General features: G+C 43.8%; 1 protein-coding gene across 1 annotated transcript in view; it reads left to right on the forward strand.

Annotated features, from left to right (window-relative positions):
* Nucleotides 1-21,004, forward strand: part of fras1 (Fraser extracellular matrix complex subunit 1) — a 235,343-nt gene that overhangs the window by 130,972 nt on the left and 83,367 nt on the right. The window contains exons 18-26 of the mRNA XM_040154916.1: nt 516-656; nt 1,081-1,227; nt 8,792-8,947; nt 11,031-11,177; nt 12,048-12,194; nt 14,674-14,814; nt 15,446-15,586; nt 15,979-16,119; nt 18,840-19,140. Coding sequence (XP_040010850.1) covers nt 516-656; nt 1,081-1,227; nt 8,792-8,947; nt 11,031-11,177; nt 12,048-12,194; nt 14,674-14,814; nt 15,446-15,586; nt 15,979-16,119; nt 18,840-19,140 — 1,462 coding nt within the window. The remainder of the gene's footprint in view (nt 1-515; nt 657-1,080; nt 1,228-8,791; nt 8,948-11,030; nt 11,178-12,047; nt 12,195-14,673; nt 14,815-15,445; nt 15,587-15,978; nt 16,120-18,839; nt 19,141-21,004) is intronic.

Here is a 21,004-nt window from a genome sequence, read left to right on the forward strand (position 1 = left end):
AGCAGGATGACAAAAATAGCTGTGAAAATTGGCTGCAGTTCAGGTGCAGATACATACAGGCTGCAACTATTTTTAGGTGCACAACTCATCAGCCCTTAAGAGCAGTCCTCCGTTTAGTTTTGATGCATTCATGCCGCCACGTTGCTGCTACAGTAGAGCTAAATTAGTAACACAGCACACAGAAAAACAAATCCACATTGCCCTCAGCTGACTTCTCGTCCCACTTCGACGGTACGCTCCGGGTTGCTTCTGAGCTCTTAATACAAAAAATGATTGAATTTTTTTTTCTTTTTCCACAAACAAAAACGCTTCCCAGGGGATTCAGCAAAAGAACACTGACGCGGCGTATTTTCGAAATGGGTTGTCCAGTAATTTTGTCATTTTATTCTGCTTATTGTGTGAGTGGGAAGGTAGGGAGGAGGCACAGTTTGGGGCTGAGCATACTCTGTCTCCGGGCCACAGCTTTATTTGTTTACAACGGTGAATATGAACACTGTTCTCTGTGTCCTTTTCAGAGTGTCATACCTCCTGCTGGCACTGTACTGGGCCGACCGCGGACACCTGCACGTCCTGTCCCTCCCCGTCCAGCCTGCACGAGGGTCGGTGTGTCACCTCCTGCCCACGAGGCTTCTTTATCCAGGACGACCGGTGCCAAGGTGAGAGCATAAACACATTTGAGCTTCCGTTCTTGTGAGCACAACCCAAACAACTCAAACACTCTCACTATGAAGAGGTGAGGACCGGAGGCCCCTCTCCAAAGACGCCCTCATTCTCAAGGTTGGAAGCTGGTCCTCACCCCTGTGTGAAATCTCCACTCTCTCTATTTTCTTGGAGAGAGCTGGTGTTCATGCCTATTAAAGTGTTTTGTTTGACTCCCCCCCTCTGTTTTCAACCGTCTCCTCCTCCCCATGCCTCCATTCCCCCACTCTACGCCTCCTACATCCCTTCTTACCTCCATTCCTCCTTTCTCGTCTTCTATGTCCCTCTCACTTTACTCTGCTTTAACTTATTTTTTTACCTTATTTTGACCCATTTTCTTCCATCCCTCTCCTGCGTCCCTTTCCCGCCTCCACCTCCCAGCATGCCACCCGTCCTGCCAGACTTGCTCCGGTCCCTCCCAGGCCGATTGCAACTCCTGCCCCCCGCTGGCCTCCCTACAGAGCGGCTACTGCAGCACGAGCTGCCAGGAGGGGCATTTCCTCAACGCTGCCACAGGAGAGTGCCTCGGTAAGTCGGCTTGTGCGTCTAAATGTATCTGTGTTTGGACGTGTGGATGGCGTTGTGCACATTCGTATGCCATTTGCGCAGAGCTTTAATCAAACCCACTGCCGTGAGTGCTTGTATTGTTAGCCTGAGTCGCCCCGGTGGGGAATAGAACCACCAACTCCAGCGGGGTTAGTGCCTTGCTCTGCCCGCTGAGCTTTGTCGGATCACACACACAGAGACAGATCGTCGGTGTGTCTGTATCCACAATAACCTGCATTATTGAAGAGAGATACCAACCATCTTTGTAAAATTGATGTCCCTAAATTGATACGTTTTACTTAACTGCACTTCAGTCTGTTTCATTTGAACTATTGGGTCTAAAATGATCTGCAAGGCCGCAAGCCGAAGTAAAGAGCGGTGGAGTAACTGCAGTAGCTGATCGGAAACTTGCAAGGACCCATCCTGAAAGAATCCACATGTCCCCTTCTCTCTGATGGAGTAGCCTTTGATTACAAGAATTTAAACCAATGTTGTTGGAATTTGTTGCCCAATTTGAGATTATGGCAGACAAATCCATCCAAGCACTTTCTGAATAACGCCAATAATCACAGCTTCACCCAAATCTTTCATCGCAGCTGGTGTCGGTCCAGATTCACTCTTCTACCTCAATAAAAAAAACAAAAGACAAAAAAAGAAAATCGGTCCAGTCAGACCAGTTGGCAGAAAACAAACCTTAAGGCTTTCATCAGCAGGTCTATCCACCTACTTTGAGTTATAGCAGCTGTTGCAGATGGGCAATTAGCTGGCTGGAAATAAATCATAAGAGTGGAATAATATGGCATCTGAGAAACTCCTATTTATTTTCTAATAGACATACTCATGTGACTGACAGTTTGAGCACTTGAAGCCTTGGATGGAGATAAAACTGGTTGAATCATTAGTGCAAAACATAAGAAAATATCCGGTTATTTGATTCCAAAAAAGTTTTATGACGAAGATACAAGCCTGTGTACGTAAAAATGTGAGGAGAGAAGTTTGAGAGAAACTTACATATTGTGCATCACGAACAGCGTTCAGAAGCTAAAGAGAAACCTGCTGATAAAAAAACGGTTCACGTTCAAATTCAGTGTCGAGTTTGAAAAACAGTTTTGGTTCCACTTTGTAACAAAGGAAGCGTTTGGAATTTTCTGCCGCTCTGGTTCAGGCCTCTGGTCAGCTTCTTCACCAAGTGTTTAGTTGTATTTAGAGCCATGCCACACTGACGGAGGAAATGAAGATTAAAGCATTAAAACTATAATTTTATAGCCATAAAATGAAACTGTAGCGATGTTAATTTCATGGCTCCTCCCTCTCCGCAGCAAACTGGAGAAAAAAGTTTCTTTCCGTGAACGTACCTCGGGGGAGCTTTCTTTAGAAGCTCGTCTCGTAAAGAAAGACGAGCTTTCTTTAGATCTTTCTAACAAACACCTTTGATAGAAGCTGCTTCACACCTCACGCCATGCTTCTGTTGTTCATCACGCACAAGAAATGCTGTTTGTCTTTGGGAGGCAAAATGTGATAAACTACCAGACAGAAGATAAATAGAAGAGGTGAGATTGGAGCGTTTGTGTGTAAAGGTAGCTCGCACTGTCACGCTCCCTCTCGCTGGTTAATGAAACGAGTTTTTACCTGTCTGGACCGTCGGCTGCAGATTAAAAACAGGCCTTGTTTACTTGAAGGGAAGCCAGCATGGAGGAGATAGCAGGGGGGTAAACAGAATCTGAGGGAAAAAATAGACGCATTGACTTTTAATTACAGGTTTTTGATGACATGCACTGTTTGGATCTGCGACCAGATTTCAGCTCACAGACACACACACACACACACAAGCAGATAAGCATGGTTAAACACACATATTTGTTTGCTAACACACACACACACACACACACACACACACACACACACACACACACACACACACACACACACACAAACTTAATCTCAAATGGGTCGAGCTCGTCCAAACTCTAGTTAATAAAAGATGCCTTGTGGCACTTCTGGGCAAAAGAATTTCTTGGGTCATCATTTCTGCATGGCCAGGACACACACACACACACACACACACACACACACAGTACTCCCTCTCGAACACTAATTCTCTTACAGATTCACACATGCACACATTTTATTAATCCATTTTATTCCATTTCATTCTTTATTCTTATGCTTTATTCTTCCCTTTTTTCTGTCACACACACTCACTTTATTTCTCATGCACGCACCCTTTTCTCTCTCTCTCTCTCTCACACACACACACACACACACACACACACACACACACACACAGCCCTGGATCACCTCTGTCCAACCAGTGGTACCGTCGCTGCTACATAACCTCTTAGGCGATGAGGCTTTCACTCTCAATCACGAGTTCGTACAAGAGGAGCCATCAGAGGCAGATGTCTCATTGTTGGCTGTCTCTACTTATTCTCTTCCTGTCCATCTTTCTCTCCGTCTTGCTCCGTCTCTTCCTGTCTGTATCTCCATTCAAGAACGCTAGTTGGACTCATATTTGACGGTATCAGCGTTTCTGCAAAAGCACAAATCACGAGATGTCTTTTGAGTGTCAACGAGAATCAGACCAGTGTCACTGTAAAGTTGATGTAAGCAAACAATCAAACGATCTGACGTAACATGTACAACTCAAGACCTGCAACGCAAACAAAAGCCATTTTTCTCAAAATTAAAATGGGGGGGCACCATTTTGGCTGTTCCTATCGATCTGATGTTCGCACTGGAGGCATGCGATGGGAGTCTAACATGAGGAGTAATATCAGCAGCAGTATGAAAGATGTTAACTTTCCTTTCCAAGCTGCTGCCCCTCACTCTCACTCGTCCTAACTCTTTCTTTTCTGATGCGAAGAGCCAGCGACAAGGAAATGTTGGAGATCCGGGCTCTGAAAGTCCAAATGAAAGAGAGTTTCCCTGAACAGTTCTTTTTCTTATCTCTGCCGGGTCAGTAGTGGATCAAAACCCTCCACTCAAACACCTTTAAGATACGTCGATGCCTATGGTGACAGTTGCTGTCGATGTCTCTTTTCATGCATCTCTCGTGTTTTGACACTGAAGACCAATATGAATTTGACCGGGAAAAAAAATCAGTCATCCTACTGGACCACTGCTCATTATAGCTCAGTTTAGCTGAGTAGAGAATAAAAAATGTGACTTTGACGGGGAAACGGGTTTGGTGTTTAACATCTCTGGCCCTTTGGAGCGTTCTCACTTAAGCATTTTATCTTTTTGTCTTTTGTTGCATTTAAATCAGTTCATCAGAGGAAATGCCGAAGCGAAGTCGCAGTCTAACTCACAAGCGCCGTGTAGATCTGTTTAATTTATTCTCCGTAACACAGGCAGCAACAGTGCCTGTGTTCAATTTGACCCTGAGCTGAGGCGCGTTTGAACTCACGGAGGCTTTGTCTAATACTTACAGCGGTTAACGTTGTAAACGATCCAGCGCCTGTATCTTTCATCTATCCTGCAGACATTTGTTTACTCAAAATGATATAATAGAAGAAAAATTAATACGGTAGAGGGAATATGGTTGTGGAGATTCGCTTCCAACCTCTGCTGGCTGTAAAGAGAACAAATAAAATGCAGACTTTTTCTAAATGGTTATTTTAGGGGTGAAACAAAATCACTCACTAGAAGGGAACTGACTAAATGTGCAAGAGGCTGAAACTCAAAATACCTTTCTCTGGGAAGATATTTGTCCCTGCGTCTCTGAAAGGGTTGAATCCATTTTTGCCTCTTTTTTCCTTCATGAGGAAGAGACTCGGGCACAGAGCTAATTAGAGCTCAATAGAACATGATGTACTGCTCTTTGTGCCTTAACGCTACACTTTGAGCTTCATCATAAAAAGGCAGCTTTTTGCTTTTCCTCACACGATTTCAACATAATTAAATGTTGCCGACCAACTTTTTGCCAAGTTTCTTTTTCTTTAAATGTCAGCTACTCATGTAAAGTCCACACAGATGTTCTTGTGTGCACTTGCCCCTCGCTTGTGCAGTAGAATTTTTTCTCTTCACACACAGTTTGTTCTGCATCCGTTCTGCATGAATGCAGGCCTTCCCTTGCCTGACGTGGGGGAGCAAAGTTATAATTCTGTACTACAAGAAAAAAGTGTCTCCCGACCAGTTTCTGGACCAATCCTTATCCTAATTCTGGCGTCTAAAAGAAGTGCGGAACTTTTTCGGGGACTGAGCCAACAGTGACTCAGATCTGAGCGTGAAGAAGAAAGTAGAACTTCTTTAAGAGCTGCATCCTTAAATCCGCTCTTTGTTGGGGCGACGTGTCTAGACAGGGTGAAGTCAGCGTCAGAGGACCACACAGCTTCTCTCTCTGCAGTGCTCCGTCTGTTCTTAAGCCTGTACCATCAAATAAATATGATGTCCCACTTTTTTCCCCCTCTTTCCTTCTGAGCTACTGTGGCACCGAGGCTTCAACTGCACAAAGTCGTAAGGAAGCAACTAATTGCGAGACATTGGAGCCCCGATGTTCCTCTACGACTCTGCTTAAAGACGGCAGTTTCTGCTCTGTATGTCGCCGGAGATGCAGGAGAAGCATCCTGGAAAGCGCCGTATAGGAAAAAGCTTCGTATGGATCTGTCCCGCAAGAGAATATGCTCGTCCAGCCTGCATGCCATGCATATATAACTCCAGCACACCTTTTTATGTGCTCCAGAAATGGTAACTACACCGTAGATAGGGACTCTGAGGGACCCAAATCAATACCATTTTAGTTTTATATTCAGTTTTGGTCCTCACAGTCAATAAGGCTTGACGCCTGAGTTATCTTATCTCTGCCATTTGTTTAGCCCCCGGAGCCGGATCGCCTGCAGAGCGTTGGCAGGAGGAATGCTGATACGTGTTTCGTTGTAAAGTGATGTGGTGTGAAAGGTGTGGATATGAGACGACGGAGAGGAAGTTCTTTTTTTTTTTTCCCCTCTGTTGATATTGGCTCTGCTTCAGACGGAGCATGTGACTCACCTGGGCAGATGCCATGTTCAGGAGATTAGACTTTAAGTTCTATAAGTGTTTCTCGGAGGGAAAAGCTGCTCTGGAGGCAGAAATAATCTCACTGTCTGATTTAAATGTCAGCTATTCAGAAATATACAAGCCGACAAGCACAGCTGTCAGACACGTGAAGAAAGATCAAAACATGTTCCCATTTAATTAAAAACGGTTTACGGTGTAGTAGCTATATGTGCTGAAAGAAATGTCGGCTGTATTTTACTACTGCTACTTCACCAAACTGGTTTTCTAAGCGAAAATGTGACCCAATGCCGTTACCAGAAATAACTAATCCCAACCTTAACCAGCTTTGACAAGTGTACCACCTAAGTCTACCATAAATACACCATAAATAGAATACGTTGCTCGACCTTTCGTGAAAATATGTGCCAAACATGCACTTTTTCCCGGAAATCAATATGCAGAGACGTATTCCTCCAATGTAGCAGCGATTTAGAAAGAAACGAAAACCTGAACCTAAACGTTACCGATAGAAACTTGCATAAGTTGGCATTGCCAAATGTGGCTTACTTTCCAGATTCTCGCTTTTCTCGCCTCTCGAACCTAAACTTCCATTGGCTGGTTTTTAAGTCACGTTTAGTCCTAAAAATGTGTCACGTAGAGCTCAACACTTAAAACCTGGGCTACAGGGTGACATGCGAGAATATGAAGCACCGTCATTATTAATCAGTATTTCCCATCTATCAGTTCACCTCTGCTGATTAAAACCACAGATCCTCACTTTTTAAGACTCGAGAGTGAAGCCTGGAGACTGGCTCTGCCGATTTAAGCAGCATATTTTTTTTAATAGAATATTATATAATGGAGAAAGTAATAGTCTAAGAAAGTACAGAGTGTGAATTTATGTGAATGTGTGTGAGCATGTGAGTATGAGTGTGTAACCAGGGTATGGAAACAGTGAAATATAACACACTTGTGTTTACAGATCAAAGAGATATTAAAAAACACCCACTCTTTTTTAGTTTATGTCAGATGAGAATAGAAAAAGTAGCAGTAGAAGTTTATTTCCTTCCCGTGTCTTAGTATTTATCCTGTGAACACTTGGTTTAAAATTCATTAAAATGCTCCAAGTGCAGTTCTTACATTATTTCATTATCTTTGCATTCAAATTCTGAATTTTGAAATCATCTGTTTTCTCATCTTTCCTTCTGTTTAACTGTTAAATGAGCTTCTAAAACTGTATTAAAGGTGTAATACAAGTGTTGTCCTCGTCCTTATCTTCCTCTATTTTTTTAAAGAGCAGGCCAACAAAAACCTCGGAAAACCATCACCTGTGGCATTTTCTGATTAAATCCGGATCTTGTTGTCACATGGCTTGATATCCATGTGCTTTCACCTTGTAATCCCTCCGGTCTTTTCTCATTTGTGTTAATCCTACGCAAAGAAAGAGAGCTGCTCTCGGGGTCTTACCGCTTCTCTTCTCTCTAATACCCCCACGTGATCCACCTCTTTATCTGTTCTCCTCACCTGGCCGACAGACAGCTCTTCACCTGCAGAGCCCCGCTGTTCTCCTTTCCACCGCAGATAGTTATCTAAGTGTGGATGGATAACTTTAGGGTACCCGCCACTGTGCCAGCCAGACACCATCAGATAAAAACACCACTGAGGTGTTCTTTGTCGTTCTGCTAATCTCGGCTCCTTCTGGGCGACCTTTGCTGCGTCGGTAGGAGGCAGGTAAAGGAGGGTGTTGACAGGTGTAAGAGACACGGGGAAAGACAGACGTCGAGGAGGAATAGCAGACAGACACCACGTATCGTCTCCTCTTTCAACTTGTAGTCAGAATTTCTTTAACAATTATCTTTCTCACAGAAGAGTAATTAGTTGGGCTTGATGAGGGCATGTTATGACCAAACTGCAGTATTTCTAAATGGGACATCCTCATTAACATATTTCTTTTGTGTGATCATCGTTGCTCATGTCTTCACCTGTTTTATTTTGCATTGCTTTGAAAAAAGCCTTCCACTGACTTTCACTCCCCATCAAAAGCCCACAGATTTTAGAACAAGTAAATACAGATCGAAAGGTTTCTCTAAGTGAATGGATGGAAATCCCGGTGTGTCATGGAAATATTACAACCACATGCATAAAAATTCATTAGCTCTCTGGCCCAGTCTCTGTCCTCAGGTTAAAACTTAGCATCCAAGGATTATACCTTGGATTTAAACCACCGACTAAAAATAATTTTGTCATTTTTTTCATTGAAAAGTTCTTACATAGCCTTTCCCTGCCCTTAAATCTGATACCCAACCTTATGCGGTAACCACGTTTTAAAATGAGTGTTTGTTAGTACTTCGGGGCAAGTATGATTCACACACTGAGACTGAGACAGTTGTTAAAGTGCTTAACAACTTTTAAGAGGAGTCAGAACAAGCAGTGTGTAGTAGTGTAGTCTAGCGGCGTGTTAACGAGTGTGACTTTGCTGTTGGCCTGATGTTTGTCTGTGCACAGTATAATGGTTCGCGACATGTATTTCCTCCTTCCTGTGTGTGTGTGTGTGTGTGTGTCCTTCCTGCAGGGTGTGGCTCAGACTGCCAGCGCTGCACAGCAGACCTCCAGACGGGCATCGGCAGTGTGTGTCTGTGGTGCAAGATGCCGAGGAGCTGGCTGCTAGGCGATCACTGCATCTCTCGCTGTCCTCGGGGCCACTACGGCTGGCACGGGGCCTGCATGAGTAAGGACTTCTGCTCCTCTGCCTTTATGCCCTACATTACAAGGTCAGAGGTCGGGCCGTAGCCGCCCCGAAACACCGAACACAAAGCCGCTATTAAAGGAAACATTCTGCTTTATAAGTAAGCATGTAGTCTGACAGGGGGACATGTTCAGAGGTTCATCTTTATTATTTTGTAGAGGAATCAATTGAAGTGGATATGGTCACGGGCTGTACAAGAACATGAGAAAACAACTTGCGGATACAATCATTGATTTTGTTATGATGCCCAATAGTACACCAAATCCTCAAACTTCCTCCCACCTCGCCGTTGACGTTTTGAAGCTCAGTTGTATATTGAGTTTCAAATAGATTCAAAACAATGACTGTAAGCTTGGGGCAGATTTTAGGATTTGGAGGGTTTTACTATGTTTGAGGAAACCGGTATTAATGCATATTAATGCGTAAGCAGTTGCTCTGCGCTTATAGCGATAGTAGAGAAAACAACAGAGACAGCCGAGGGTTTTTCTACTCATCATTGGTTTAGCATTATTTAGCCTAGAGTATCACCAGCATAGGCACCATTGTAGTCATTATTACTGAGAGTGCCATCATCATCATCATCATCATCATCATTCCCATTATAACCATCATCCACAATGCTCATCCTTATCCAATTCCTGATTCTGCTCCTTATTATCATTCTCAACCTAAACATTCCCCCATCACCCCTCATCGATTTCCTCATCAGCATCCTCATCATTGTCATCCGTCATTGTTCTCATCAGCGCAATCTGCGTCATCCTCATCCTCATCCTCCTCCTCACCCTGATCCTGCTCAGTTTCATCGATACAGTTCTCATCGTTTTCATCAACTTCCTCATCGGCACAATCCGCAGCATTGTCATAATCACCCTTTTCCTCCTCAGTTCGATCATTATCATCCTCATCCTCCAAATCGTCTGCTCATTATCACGTTTATTGTCGCCTCGTCATCATTATGATCATCATTTTCCTCATCCTAATCTTCCTCCTCATCATCATTTCTATCCTTAATATATCATCGTCGACATCACCCACATCATCCTCATCACCCTCCTAATGATTCGAATCCATATCATCCTCATCCTCATCCTCTTCAGTTGCATCTTCCTCATCTTCCTTAGTCACATTAGTTTTATGGCCCTCATTAACCTGGTCACTGTCTTAGTCCTCGTCCTCATCGTCATCGTCATCCTTTTTCATCCCGTGCTTCAGCGTCTCAGCAGTGGTAGCTGCCTCCGCACAGAGCTGCTGTATCTCTGCACACGGATTTAACAACCAGAGAGCGAACAGAAAAACTTCCGGCTGGAAGAGCCAAACAGGAGTCTCACGAAAAAAAAGAACACGCGCTTGCGTACGGACAATCGAATATTGTTTTTTCGTGCACCGCTGCAGTTGCATGCAACCAAACAACATTTTTGACGTGGTCAGGTAACCCCTCTCTGCTCCTGCTGTCGCGTCAGGCCCGACGATGAGTGTTGTCGCATCAGAGTGAAATTTGAAGCTTCCAGTTTTTCAGCCATTTTCTGGTGTGGATGATGATTATGCAAGGCTCTGGATATAAGCAGAGTGTGGCGGTGGGGGGTGGAGAGTGTGAGGAGCAGAGCAATCACAGAATGATTAGCCCCTTGATAGTGATTAGTGAGGGTTATGAATATGTATATTTAAACTGGAGAATGTAGCTTTAATCAGAATTTTGCATGCTGTTTTTTTTAAATCAAGGACTTGATATTTCAGCAGCTTTTAGTCTTCCAACTTTTCTAAGAGTTTCAAGATTTTCACAGTGTGCATATAACCGCATACTGTTTATACTGTATATCTAATATAGTGACTTCCTTATGTTCTGTATCTGTATCTTCAGTGGTTCAGCGGTATGTTTGTTCCTAATAACGCTGAATTATTTCACTGTCCTCTCTGCACCTCACCTTCAAGTGGTGATATCGTTTGTTTTATTGCATCGTGTTTACGCTACATTATTCAATTTTATCTCACTTTTTACTCCGTCGTATTCCTTTAACTTTATGTCGTTCCCATGACCTAAATTATTTTTTTCTCCCCCCCCCAGGATGCCATCCGTCATGTGAGGCCTGCGGTGGGGAGGGGCCTCTCTCCTGTACTTCCTGCCCTGCCGACAGCGTTCTGTTGCCGTCGGGTCTCTGTGCTCCCAGATGTCCCCTTGGTTACTATGACAATGGTCACAGGGTCTGTCAGGGTAGGTGGGGGTACCACCACTGCATCTCAGCTGACGGGGGGCGTCAAATACATTGAAAAGGGCCAGAGATATAAGCTAGCGACCCCTCTGAGATTACATCTGAGATTACCTGATGAGATCGATAATGAGTTACGTGAGGTGGACAAAATAACAGAAACACTAGGCAGTACAGCGGTCCTGTAATAAATACCAGCTCGTTTTGTTTCTGAGACTCTCATCTGTACTATGCACGTATGCAGTGTTTCTGACTGAATTCAGCCTTACGTTGTCTTGAAAACATGACGCATGACGCTACCCGGTATGCACAACAAATTCAATCAACTTTTGCATCTTCTTTAGTAATTAAAAAGCACTTGTACAATGCTCACCTCTGACAAGGCTGCTCAGTCCTCCTCGGTAAAAAAAGATAGCGATAGGCAGTCGTGGGATACGTGTGACAGAGTGTTTTTCACTCAAGTAAGTGAAGTAGCTCTAGGGCGAATTCTGAGAATGTTCAAAAATGCTCTAAATTTTGCACCTAGCAAAGTTCCCTTAAATATGTTGGGTAATTTTGAGATATCCTGTTAACGAGCAGCTAAACAACCAGAATCGAAAAATTGCGTCCTTGTTGTATATTATATTGAATCCTTGCCCGAAGAGCTAATTCATCATTTCGCAAATACTGCACAAAATTGTGCGGTGAGTTAAAAGAGAGTGACTCAGAAATCCTTACCACAAATGTAAACCTTGATAAAACCCCATTAGCAAAGTGTTCATGTGTTATTTAAGACCATCCCGGGGTCCAACAAAGCCACGTTCAGCCAGTGTTTGGTGAGCTTAACCTCTCTGATGGCATATCCACCCTGACCTCATTGTTGACCTTTTTGGCAGCGTGCGACAGCCAGTGCCTGACCTGTGAGGCGGCGGGAGTTTGTACATCCTGCCTCGATCCGGCCAAGGTGCTGCTGTTTGGGGAATGCCAGTATGACAGCTGCGCCCATCAGTACTACCTCAACACCACGACCCGCTCCTGCAGAGGTACGCTTCCATCCTCCGTGACAACCCAACACACGCCGCAGGGGCACGGGGAAGGCCGGGGCAAACATAGATTATCAATGAGGATATGCGGGCCCGCTTTTTATGATAGTCATAAAGCACTCTCCATCCATATTGCATGCACTGCAGTGTGCTACATTGAGTTTATGGGTTCCATCGATCATGTAAAAAACTTTGGGACCAGATATGCAAATACTAAACATTGAGTGCGTGTTTAAACTCGCTATTACATCGTCTTGTGCACAGAGAAGTTGATGGACGAGCCTCACAGGATCCACGTCCGTACTGAATTACTTGTCTTTTTTCATCGTGCACGCAATATCTGCTTTAATATAATTACCCACTAACCAGCCCAGACCTCATCCTGTCAGGCTGAATCTGACTCCGTTTTATTGCTAACTCATAAATAAGATGTGTGAAAATTGTCCTTTATGCTTATCTCAAAGAAAAATGACCAGACAGGGTTCAAGTTCAGAATGTAAACAACCCAGCTGTGTTGTCATGCTGGCTCAGCACAGATATCCTCTCTAATTTCACAGAAAGCCATTTCACGTAAAGCTTACTTCCATCAAAATGTTACCTCGTAGACCTCGCTTTATCAGCGATTTGGTTCAACGTAATGAGATTTTTCCTGGTATAAGGGGCCCAAAAGAGCCGACCCCTGAGCTGGACCCACCGCTACCCGTGTCTGTTACGGGATTAGCAGCTGAGCTAACTGCTAGTGGCTAGACACACAGTTTGATTTCCTGTGAGGCAGCTAGCAGTGCCTCCCGTCTCGACAGGTGCCGTTGGCCATCCGACTCGCGATGCTGTCTTCATCCCCCCAGCCACTACCTGGATAATCCACTCAACCTTGGATGAACCCAGAGCGTTAGAGACCAGCACTGCTAACTGCTCTCTGAAAAGTAAAAGGGCTTTGGGGAACCTCTGGGAGCCATCGGCTCGCAGCCACAGAAGAACTTTCAGAGTTCCATGAGAAGCCCATCAGCACTTCCACCAACAACCTATATTCATTTCGATTTATCAGTGATGTTTTCCTGATTTACCCCTAATTTACCTCTCGGCTTCCTTTGGATCCTCAGTAAAACCCTGTGGAGGCCTCTACTTTTCTATTTGTGAGACTAGTCTGCTTTCTACTCGACCACTTCACCTAAGAAATTAAAAGGTAGCAGGTGAGGACGTGAACTTTAAGATGTACAACTACCTCTCGTGTCGGCTTAAAGACAAAATGAGGAAGAATATGCAAAAACTCTTAAATGATTTGGAGGTGGAGTGTTTACAGAGTGGTCAAAGAGTATGCCCTTTTAAGGATTTGACCATCAGAAAAAGCGATGCTAATTTGTTGGTATGAGTTGTCTTCTCCTCGCCGTATGCCTCAGAAAACGACTGCAGAGTTCGCAATTACTCAGTCATGCTCATTAGCTGACAAAATAAAGATTTACCAGGTTAAACAGCAGAGGTGCTATTGGGAAGTGAAAATGGCGGCGCGGCTCTAGGAATAACGGTATCAGTTGATCGCTTCGTCGATCGGTCCACTACTTTCCTCAAGAACAACACATCTCCAATGTCTACAAGTACTGGATGAATTGCCTTGCATTTTATACAGATATTCATGGTTCCCAGACACCGTATCCCTTTGAGTTTGGCGTTCTTCGGATTTTCCTCCAGGGGGTTGACGGTTCTTGATCGTGAGTGAAATTTCTGGACAACTGTTGAACAGATTGCGTTGGCATTTTGCTGCAGACATTCCTGTTCCCCACAGAATGAATGGTAGTAAATGTGGGTGAGGATATCATAAAATAGTAACACTTTAATGCTCATAACACGTTAAACGCTTTTTATATAAATTACCAAAGACAATTACTGTGGCCAGTTAATTATTAATTTACCTCACCGTGACTTCTAAAGATGAAAAACAAACTTAGGACCTGGACTTTTATCCATCTCATCAGTTTGGTTTCCTTTACAAAGAGCATCGCAGTCTCACAGAGCTGCTAGCATGGCTGAAGACCCCCTGGCATGTCATTGTTAGAACTATATGTGTAGCATTGGAACTGTATATTCTGTATACTGCCGCCTGGTGTAGAATCTCTCCAGCTGCTGAGAATGCATGGTAAATCGTCTCTTCCTTTGTAAATTCTGTGTCCCGCATAAATTTTAATACAGACCTAGAAGCTCACACAAACCCAGACGGTTTTATTTGTCCTAATTGTGTTAAATTTTAATATTAATGGAGCACAGCGCACACACAACAGATGTGCAGGTGAAAAGAGAGAAAAGGTTTAAAATAAATCCCCTGCTGAAAAAAAGTTTATTAATCTCCTTTTCTCTCTCTCTCTCTCTCCCTCTCTTCCGTTCTGCTCTCACCTTTTGCTTTCGCCTTCAAAACCCCCTCACTCCTAATCCCGACGTCCCTGCACACGCCTCCTCCTCATGCCCTCGCCCTTCATCCCGTTTCCAGAGTGCGACTGGAGCTGCAACTCCTGTAAAGGCCCTCTGCGGACAGACTGCCTGCAGTGCATGGAGGGATACGTGTTGCAGGACGGAGTGTGCACCCAGGGGTGCTCCCCTGGCTTCTATCAGGATGGAGACAGATGCCTCGGTCAGTCCAACAAAGAGCAGATAATCCCACCAACATCATGTGCAGCTGGCTTCATTGTAGCCGCGTGATTTAATCCTTCAACTGTGCTTTTTTTTCCTACTATATTTGCACATCAGTGACCACTTGAAGTTGCCTTCCAGATATATTTTTTACCATCTGTTTATTACGGTTAACAGTTAATCAACAGCAGGGGACCCACAGGCGTCCTTGAGAGACCCCTTTACAAGTATGAGCACTGATGGTGTTTTTCATGAATCCTCAGCCTAGTGGTCTGTATGGTTGTCTTTTCACTGCTCAGATCTAGATTCTTGTGAGGAACTTTAAAGTGCTCTGCAGCCCCTGTTTAGTCTTATGTGAACTGCCATGTGTGTATAGTCATTATAATACAGCAGTAACACATTTTATATACGCAAGATATTCTCCAAAATTTCAAATCTTCATCACTGAAATGTAAATATAATCCACAGCAAACTAGGAATGAGGCAAATGTGCGTTGTGAGTAACATTTGAAACAGCTAGCTTGTAATGTCTAAGTTCTTCCATTCGAAGCAACAGCTTCACATTATTGGCATGTCGCTTTGGTTTAATCTCCCTTTTAAACGCTCTCGGTGCGCGTCCGTGTCCCTGCCAGGCTGTGACGAGCGCTGCGTGGAGTGTCGAGGTCCTGGGCAGTGCCGGCAATGCCAGCCTCCGTATGCCACCCTGCAGGGTCAGTGCGTGCTGGAATGTGGCAGAAACTACTTCCTGGACGCCTCCTCCCAAATCTGCAAATGTAAGAGTTTACACTTTGTTTTGACCTGTAATATTTTTTTTCATGTATTTGTTAAGTCTGCAACATGATTTCAAAATACGGTATCTATGAAGGGTCGATTTATCCGTTTAGCTTAACATTGAGAAATAAAGAGACGTTAAGATTAAAGTAAGAGACCTTGTAATGTCTTTTGAGAAAATGAAGGTTATAGAAACATTTTGTCCTACCTGTTTAGAATTTAAGTTTCTTTTAAGCAGAAATGTGAGAATGAAAGTATGACAAGCAAATTGTGAGTTTTGGTAAAATGACATCCGAAAAAATACCTGCACAAATAAAAATAATTAATGGGAAAAAAGTGTACATACTTTGAAAACATTCCTTGTAACACTCTGACTAATGGGTGTCTTCGTTAGCTTGCTCCTCTGACTGTGTGCTGTGCGACGGGGTGGGACGCTGCAGGGCTTGTCGTGACCAAACCTACCTCATCGAAGGATACTGCACCCCCGACTGTGGACGTGGATACTACGCCGACCAGAAGACCAGGACCTGCCTCGGTGAGAACGTGATGTCTACCTGTTCAACGTGCCACGTGAAGAGTGGTCGGCGTCCCGTAGCAAAAAAAAACAAAAAACGACCACGACTGCCAGTCGAGGGTCAACAGAGCTAGGAGCTGTCGATCGGTATCTTTGACTCAACTGTTATCCGGTCAATACTGGCATTTTTGGGCTGTCAAAACTCTCTCCACCCTCATTATAGGAACTGACAGTGCGTATCCGTTGAACATTGTCGGTGCTCCTATCGATGGGCACAAAGTGAATCAAAAGCTTAAAGTCAAGAAGACACTCGTCCAGAATCCAGCATAGTGATATTTATCGGAGAAATACTGGAAGTCTCTGTTGGGTCTCTGCTATAATTAATTAGCTTATTGCTCTTTATTTGAAACATGAGTGTCAAAAAACTCGATCTAGAGTTCAGTTTTTATCCAAAACTTAATATTGTATGAATTTTTTTTTTTTTGTACCGCCCAAAACATCCAAGGTTGTATGAAATATCAAATAAATGTTACAAATTCACCACAGTGTGTCTCATGTGACAGAATTTCCAATATCCCAGTGACAGGGGCATTTTTATCATATGCAAATGAAATCAGGACACGCCTCATAAATAATGCAGGCGACCTCCAGACGTCACATGCAAACGAATCCACATGGCTGGTTGCAAGGCAAACAGCGGTGCAGTTGACAGAAAAAACCCCACAACCCCGACAGCGTGCGGCTGAGACACAGTTTTCCCATTTCGCACTTGTGCCTTTCCAGTAACGTTGTGTGTACCGTGGTTGCCTAAGATCAGCTCTGCATTCTGTCTGAGCTCACCTTTAGAGCGGAGTGTCTGGATCAGGAAGTGGAGCTGAAAAATTTAAAGGGTGTCGGTGCATTTTCCTGGTGTTGACGGCAAAAGCCTTGAGTTTCAGTTTTCTGTAGCTTTAACATTGGGATAATTCCGCCGGTTACCAATTAAGACTGATAAAGTTCATAGCTAAAATAATTCCTGCATTATCTATTTATTTTCTTATTTTTTTGTGCAGCGACCAAAAAAACACCACAACGAGCTGACAAACAATCAGGAGAACATTTCTTTCCAACCAGACATTTGACAGCAGACATTTTACCGGACGCAGTGAAAGTTAGGATTCAGGTGGAGTCGTGTTTCTGCCCACTTCGCGAGTGAAAGTCTAATGTTCACTCTCCTCTCTGTCGCCACAAACTCCCGGGGCCACAGAGCTCTGTGGAGCCGCAGAGCTAGCGATCACTCTCTGTGGGTCCATCACTACAAGTGACCACATTCGCATTCACATCACACAAACCTCTTTGATTCAGCTTCTTAAAATAAGGAAACTATCGATAAGTGAGGTTCAGAGGCCGATGTCAAAATAAAACCGTTGCAGGTCTGTTATAAAAGACAAAAAATAGTTTTAATATAACTATTGGAGGCCACTACAGTCACAGTAGTAGAAGAGTTTTTCTGCTCTTTGGCTCCTCTTCCGACAGGAATGGCCGAGGTCAAGTTTTTCATTCTGTTTAGTAGTTGGAAATTTGGGGGAGAACAGACTGCTCCGTTAACTGTCAGACATTAGGAGTTTCCTGCTAGTGAAACAATAATAATGGGCTCTCCTGAGCAACACTGAGAGATGTGTTCCCTGCAGGGACAGGTCACTAGACGGAGTCTTGTACTTTTACTTTTCGCTCTTCTGTTCAAAGAGCGGATGTCAACCGGCAGGTAGAGAAGCCCCGGGCCGCCAGGGGCACGCTGTGGATGCCAGATGATTTATGAAATGTGACGAAGCATAATTCTAATAGAGAAATATATGCTCGTGTGGCCTTTGTGATAAATGCTTTGTTCTTGTGAAATAATGAACATTTTTCAGCCTGTAGGCTTAAACTAATCCACAAGTTGATCAAGTGAAATAGCCTGGAAAGAAATTGCTTTGGGTTTTTTTTTTTTCTCTTTTTCATTTTTGCCAGTCAAAAAAAGGGAAATTGAGAAACAAGCGCTTTAAATTGAACACGTATTCTCACGTTTGAGTTTGATTGTATGGCTGAAAGTTTAAGATTTTGGAAAGTGCCTGCTGGCATCATTAGAGGAGACATAATGACATTACAACGTGTCCTCTCAAAAGCGCTGATCCAATTAAAGCCAACCTCTGAAATGCCACGCCGAGATCGAGATGCCTCTCTCGTATTTCACCAGCCATTTCTCCCACACACACACACACACACACACTCACTTCCTCTTGTCCTCTTCTCTCACTTACAGCGTGATCCAGCTTTTATTTTCCTTTGATATCCTCTGAAACAGTTTTTTTCAGTAGATGTTTCCTCTCTTAAAACATTTGAATGTTTTATTTTAATCACATCTGCTATAATCAAGCAATTTTAGAAGTTCCTGTTCTTTACAGTGTTTTTAACCTGAAACCTGTCGTCAGTAATTCTCTTCCTTCCTATATTTGCACTTTGTTAATAAGTTGTAATGGTTATTCTGATAATATCTGATAACCCCTTATTTGGTTTAATCTTGTTTGTGACTACGTGTATCAGACTTATCTGGTACAAATGATTCACAGGAATCATTAAAGCACAGTGTGTTTTATTGTGTGTGATTCGCCTCAGAGATGAGAAGTGGGAACTTTTTCACCGGGGCTTTTTAAGTTCAGTTTGGCTTTGAAAATAGCACCGAAGACAATTAATCTCAGTCGTTCTTCTCCTCCTCCTTTCAGTGAACACCCACCCGCCTGCCCTCCAGGTCAACGGTTCCCTGCTGGTTCCCCTTGGCGGTTTCGCCCCGCTGTCCCCTACACTGCTTCAAGTGAAGGACCCTGACGGCCCGTCCGAGCGGCTGATCTTCCAGCTCGTCAAGAGCCCGAGCAATGGGAGGCTGGTTCTCTTCGGTGGGGAGGAAGGAGAAGAGAGGGGAGGCCGAGGGAAGGCAGGCCGGGAACTGACCAGGGACAACACCTTCACCTGGGCAGAGCTGAGAACTGGCCGGGTCCGGTTCAGACATCAGAAGGACAAAGCCAGGTCAGTGGGTTTGATGTGATTCAGTAGGAGGTAGAAATCTACCCAGAAGCGCTCAGCTGTTAAAAATGACCTTGTGGTCACGATGATCTAACAGGCAGAGACCACTTTCCACTGTTCGCCAACAGGAGAAGGAGATAAATTGGGAAGTAACGCAGCCACAAGAAGTCTTTGATATAGCATAATGGCTGTGGCTGTGATTCTGGAAAGATAGGAAATCACAAATTCAAGTAGAATTAGATGCACATTCAAAAGCTGGAAAAACAACAGGAGATGTAGAGATTGGTATCAAATAAGAAGAAGAACAGTCATACAGTAGAGTGTTAGAGTCAGGTGTTGGGCCACCGCAAGCCTCCAGAGCAGCTTCGTTGCTCTTTGGCGGAGATTCTCCGAGTGCGGAACTCTACCGGAGCGAAGAACGCCGATAAGATATGTCCTCGTTTGGTGTTCTGAAGACGGAGTCAGAGCGCTGTCCGTCTGTACGTCCGTCCGTGGATGTCTCTAATTTTTTTCACTACGTACATTGTGAGTCTGGACAGACATGGACGCAAACTGCACCTTGACTGGTTGCTGGAGGCAGACAACCGCAAGGTCGGTGATTCTAGTTTCCTTTAATCTGTCACCTGTCTGTGTAACAGTGCGTGGGTGTAACGTCCCACACGATCCAGTTTATGCCCAACACCTAAAGCACATCTGGTATTAAGATGAATTTCTCCTCTTATTGTCAACGTTTTTACACATGCCACCTCTCTTTTAACATTAAAGTTGACATCCAACACTTTGTCCCCCTCCTCTCCATCCTTGAGTTTCCTGACATTTCAATTTTTTGCTGCTTTAATTATTGTCTGAGCCGCCTGTTTGATTTATGCTGCTACCTGGTTTGGAAAGTTCATTTCCATTAACCTACACATAGACTGGAGATGCATTACAGTTACACTTTTTAGTCAATGCGGCCAAATTTGCATATTCTGCATTTTCACTGCGTTTGACCCCGGTCTGATTGTCCAGTAGATAAATGAGGATGCTAATATGTATAGAAGGAATACACGCAACCTCTTTAAAGCTCTGCGTGGAGCCAGTTCCCCTCACTGCAGCTGTTCTGCTGTGGCTTTTTCCTGTGACAAGCCTGTGGTGTTTTGGGTTGGAGCCCAGTGTCTGTTCAGCCAATCAAAATACATTAGTCAATCCTGATTCCGTCGGTCTGGCCCAAAACGGCAGCATGCCAGCGAATTAGCAAAATATGGTCCACTGCCCAGTTGTGAGCCATTAGATTAATGGAGACAGTAAAACATAAAACCCCAAATAAGATTAAATCTGCATATTACAGCCATATTTTTCAAATTATATGGAGTGGGGGATAATGCCTGCAGACACAGAGCCAAAAACAAATGCTCTCAGGTTTGATTTCGACAGAGAAAAAACACGTTGTGTCCAAATGCTGTCGAGCAACACAACAGCAAAGCATCCTATACCAACTCACACACTACGAGTCACTGTGGATGAGATAATGTATAATTGCGAAATGTGGCGGGATGAGATGAACTCAACTCATTTCAATTATCAAAAGAAGGTATTTCCATTCATTCACGTCTCAGCAGAACATGACAAGTGTCAAGACACAGACACCAACTGTACTTTGTGTCTAGAAGGGCATACTTCACCATTACAGCACGTTTATACACACACACACACACACACACACACGGATCAAAAGCTTTGCCACTTTCGTCTCAAGGCTGCATGAAAAAAATCCATCCTTCATATCCAATGAATACAACAAATATTATAGCCACTTTTATAACGTGTGCATAAAAAGAGATTTAGAAGCACTGTGACATTTTTCCCTCAGAAATACATCCCTTATGTT

Source organism: Xiphias gladius, chromosome 19, assembly GCF_016859285.1.
Source record: "Xiphias gladius isolate SHS-SW01 ecotype Sanya breed wild chromosome 19, ASM1685928v1, whole genome shotgun sequence".
Taxonomy (NCBI): domain Eukaryota; kingdom Metazoa; phylum Chordata; class Actinopteri; order Istiophoriformes; family Xiphiidae; genus Xiphias; species Xiphias gladius.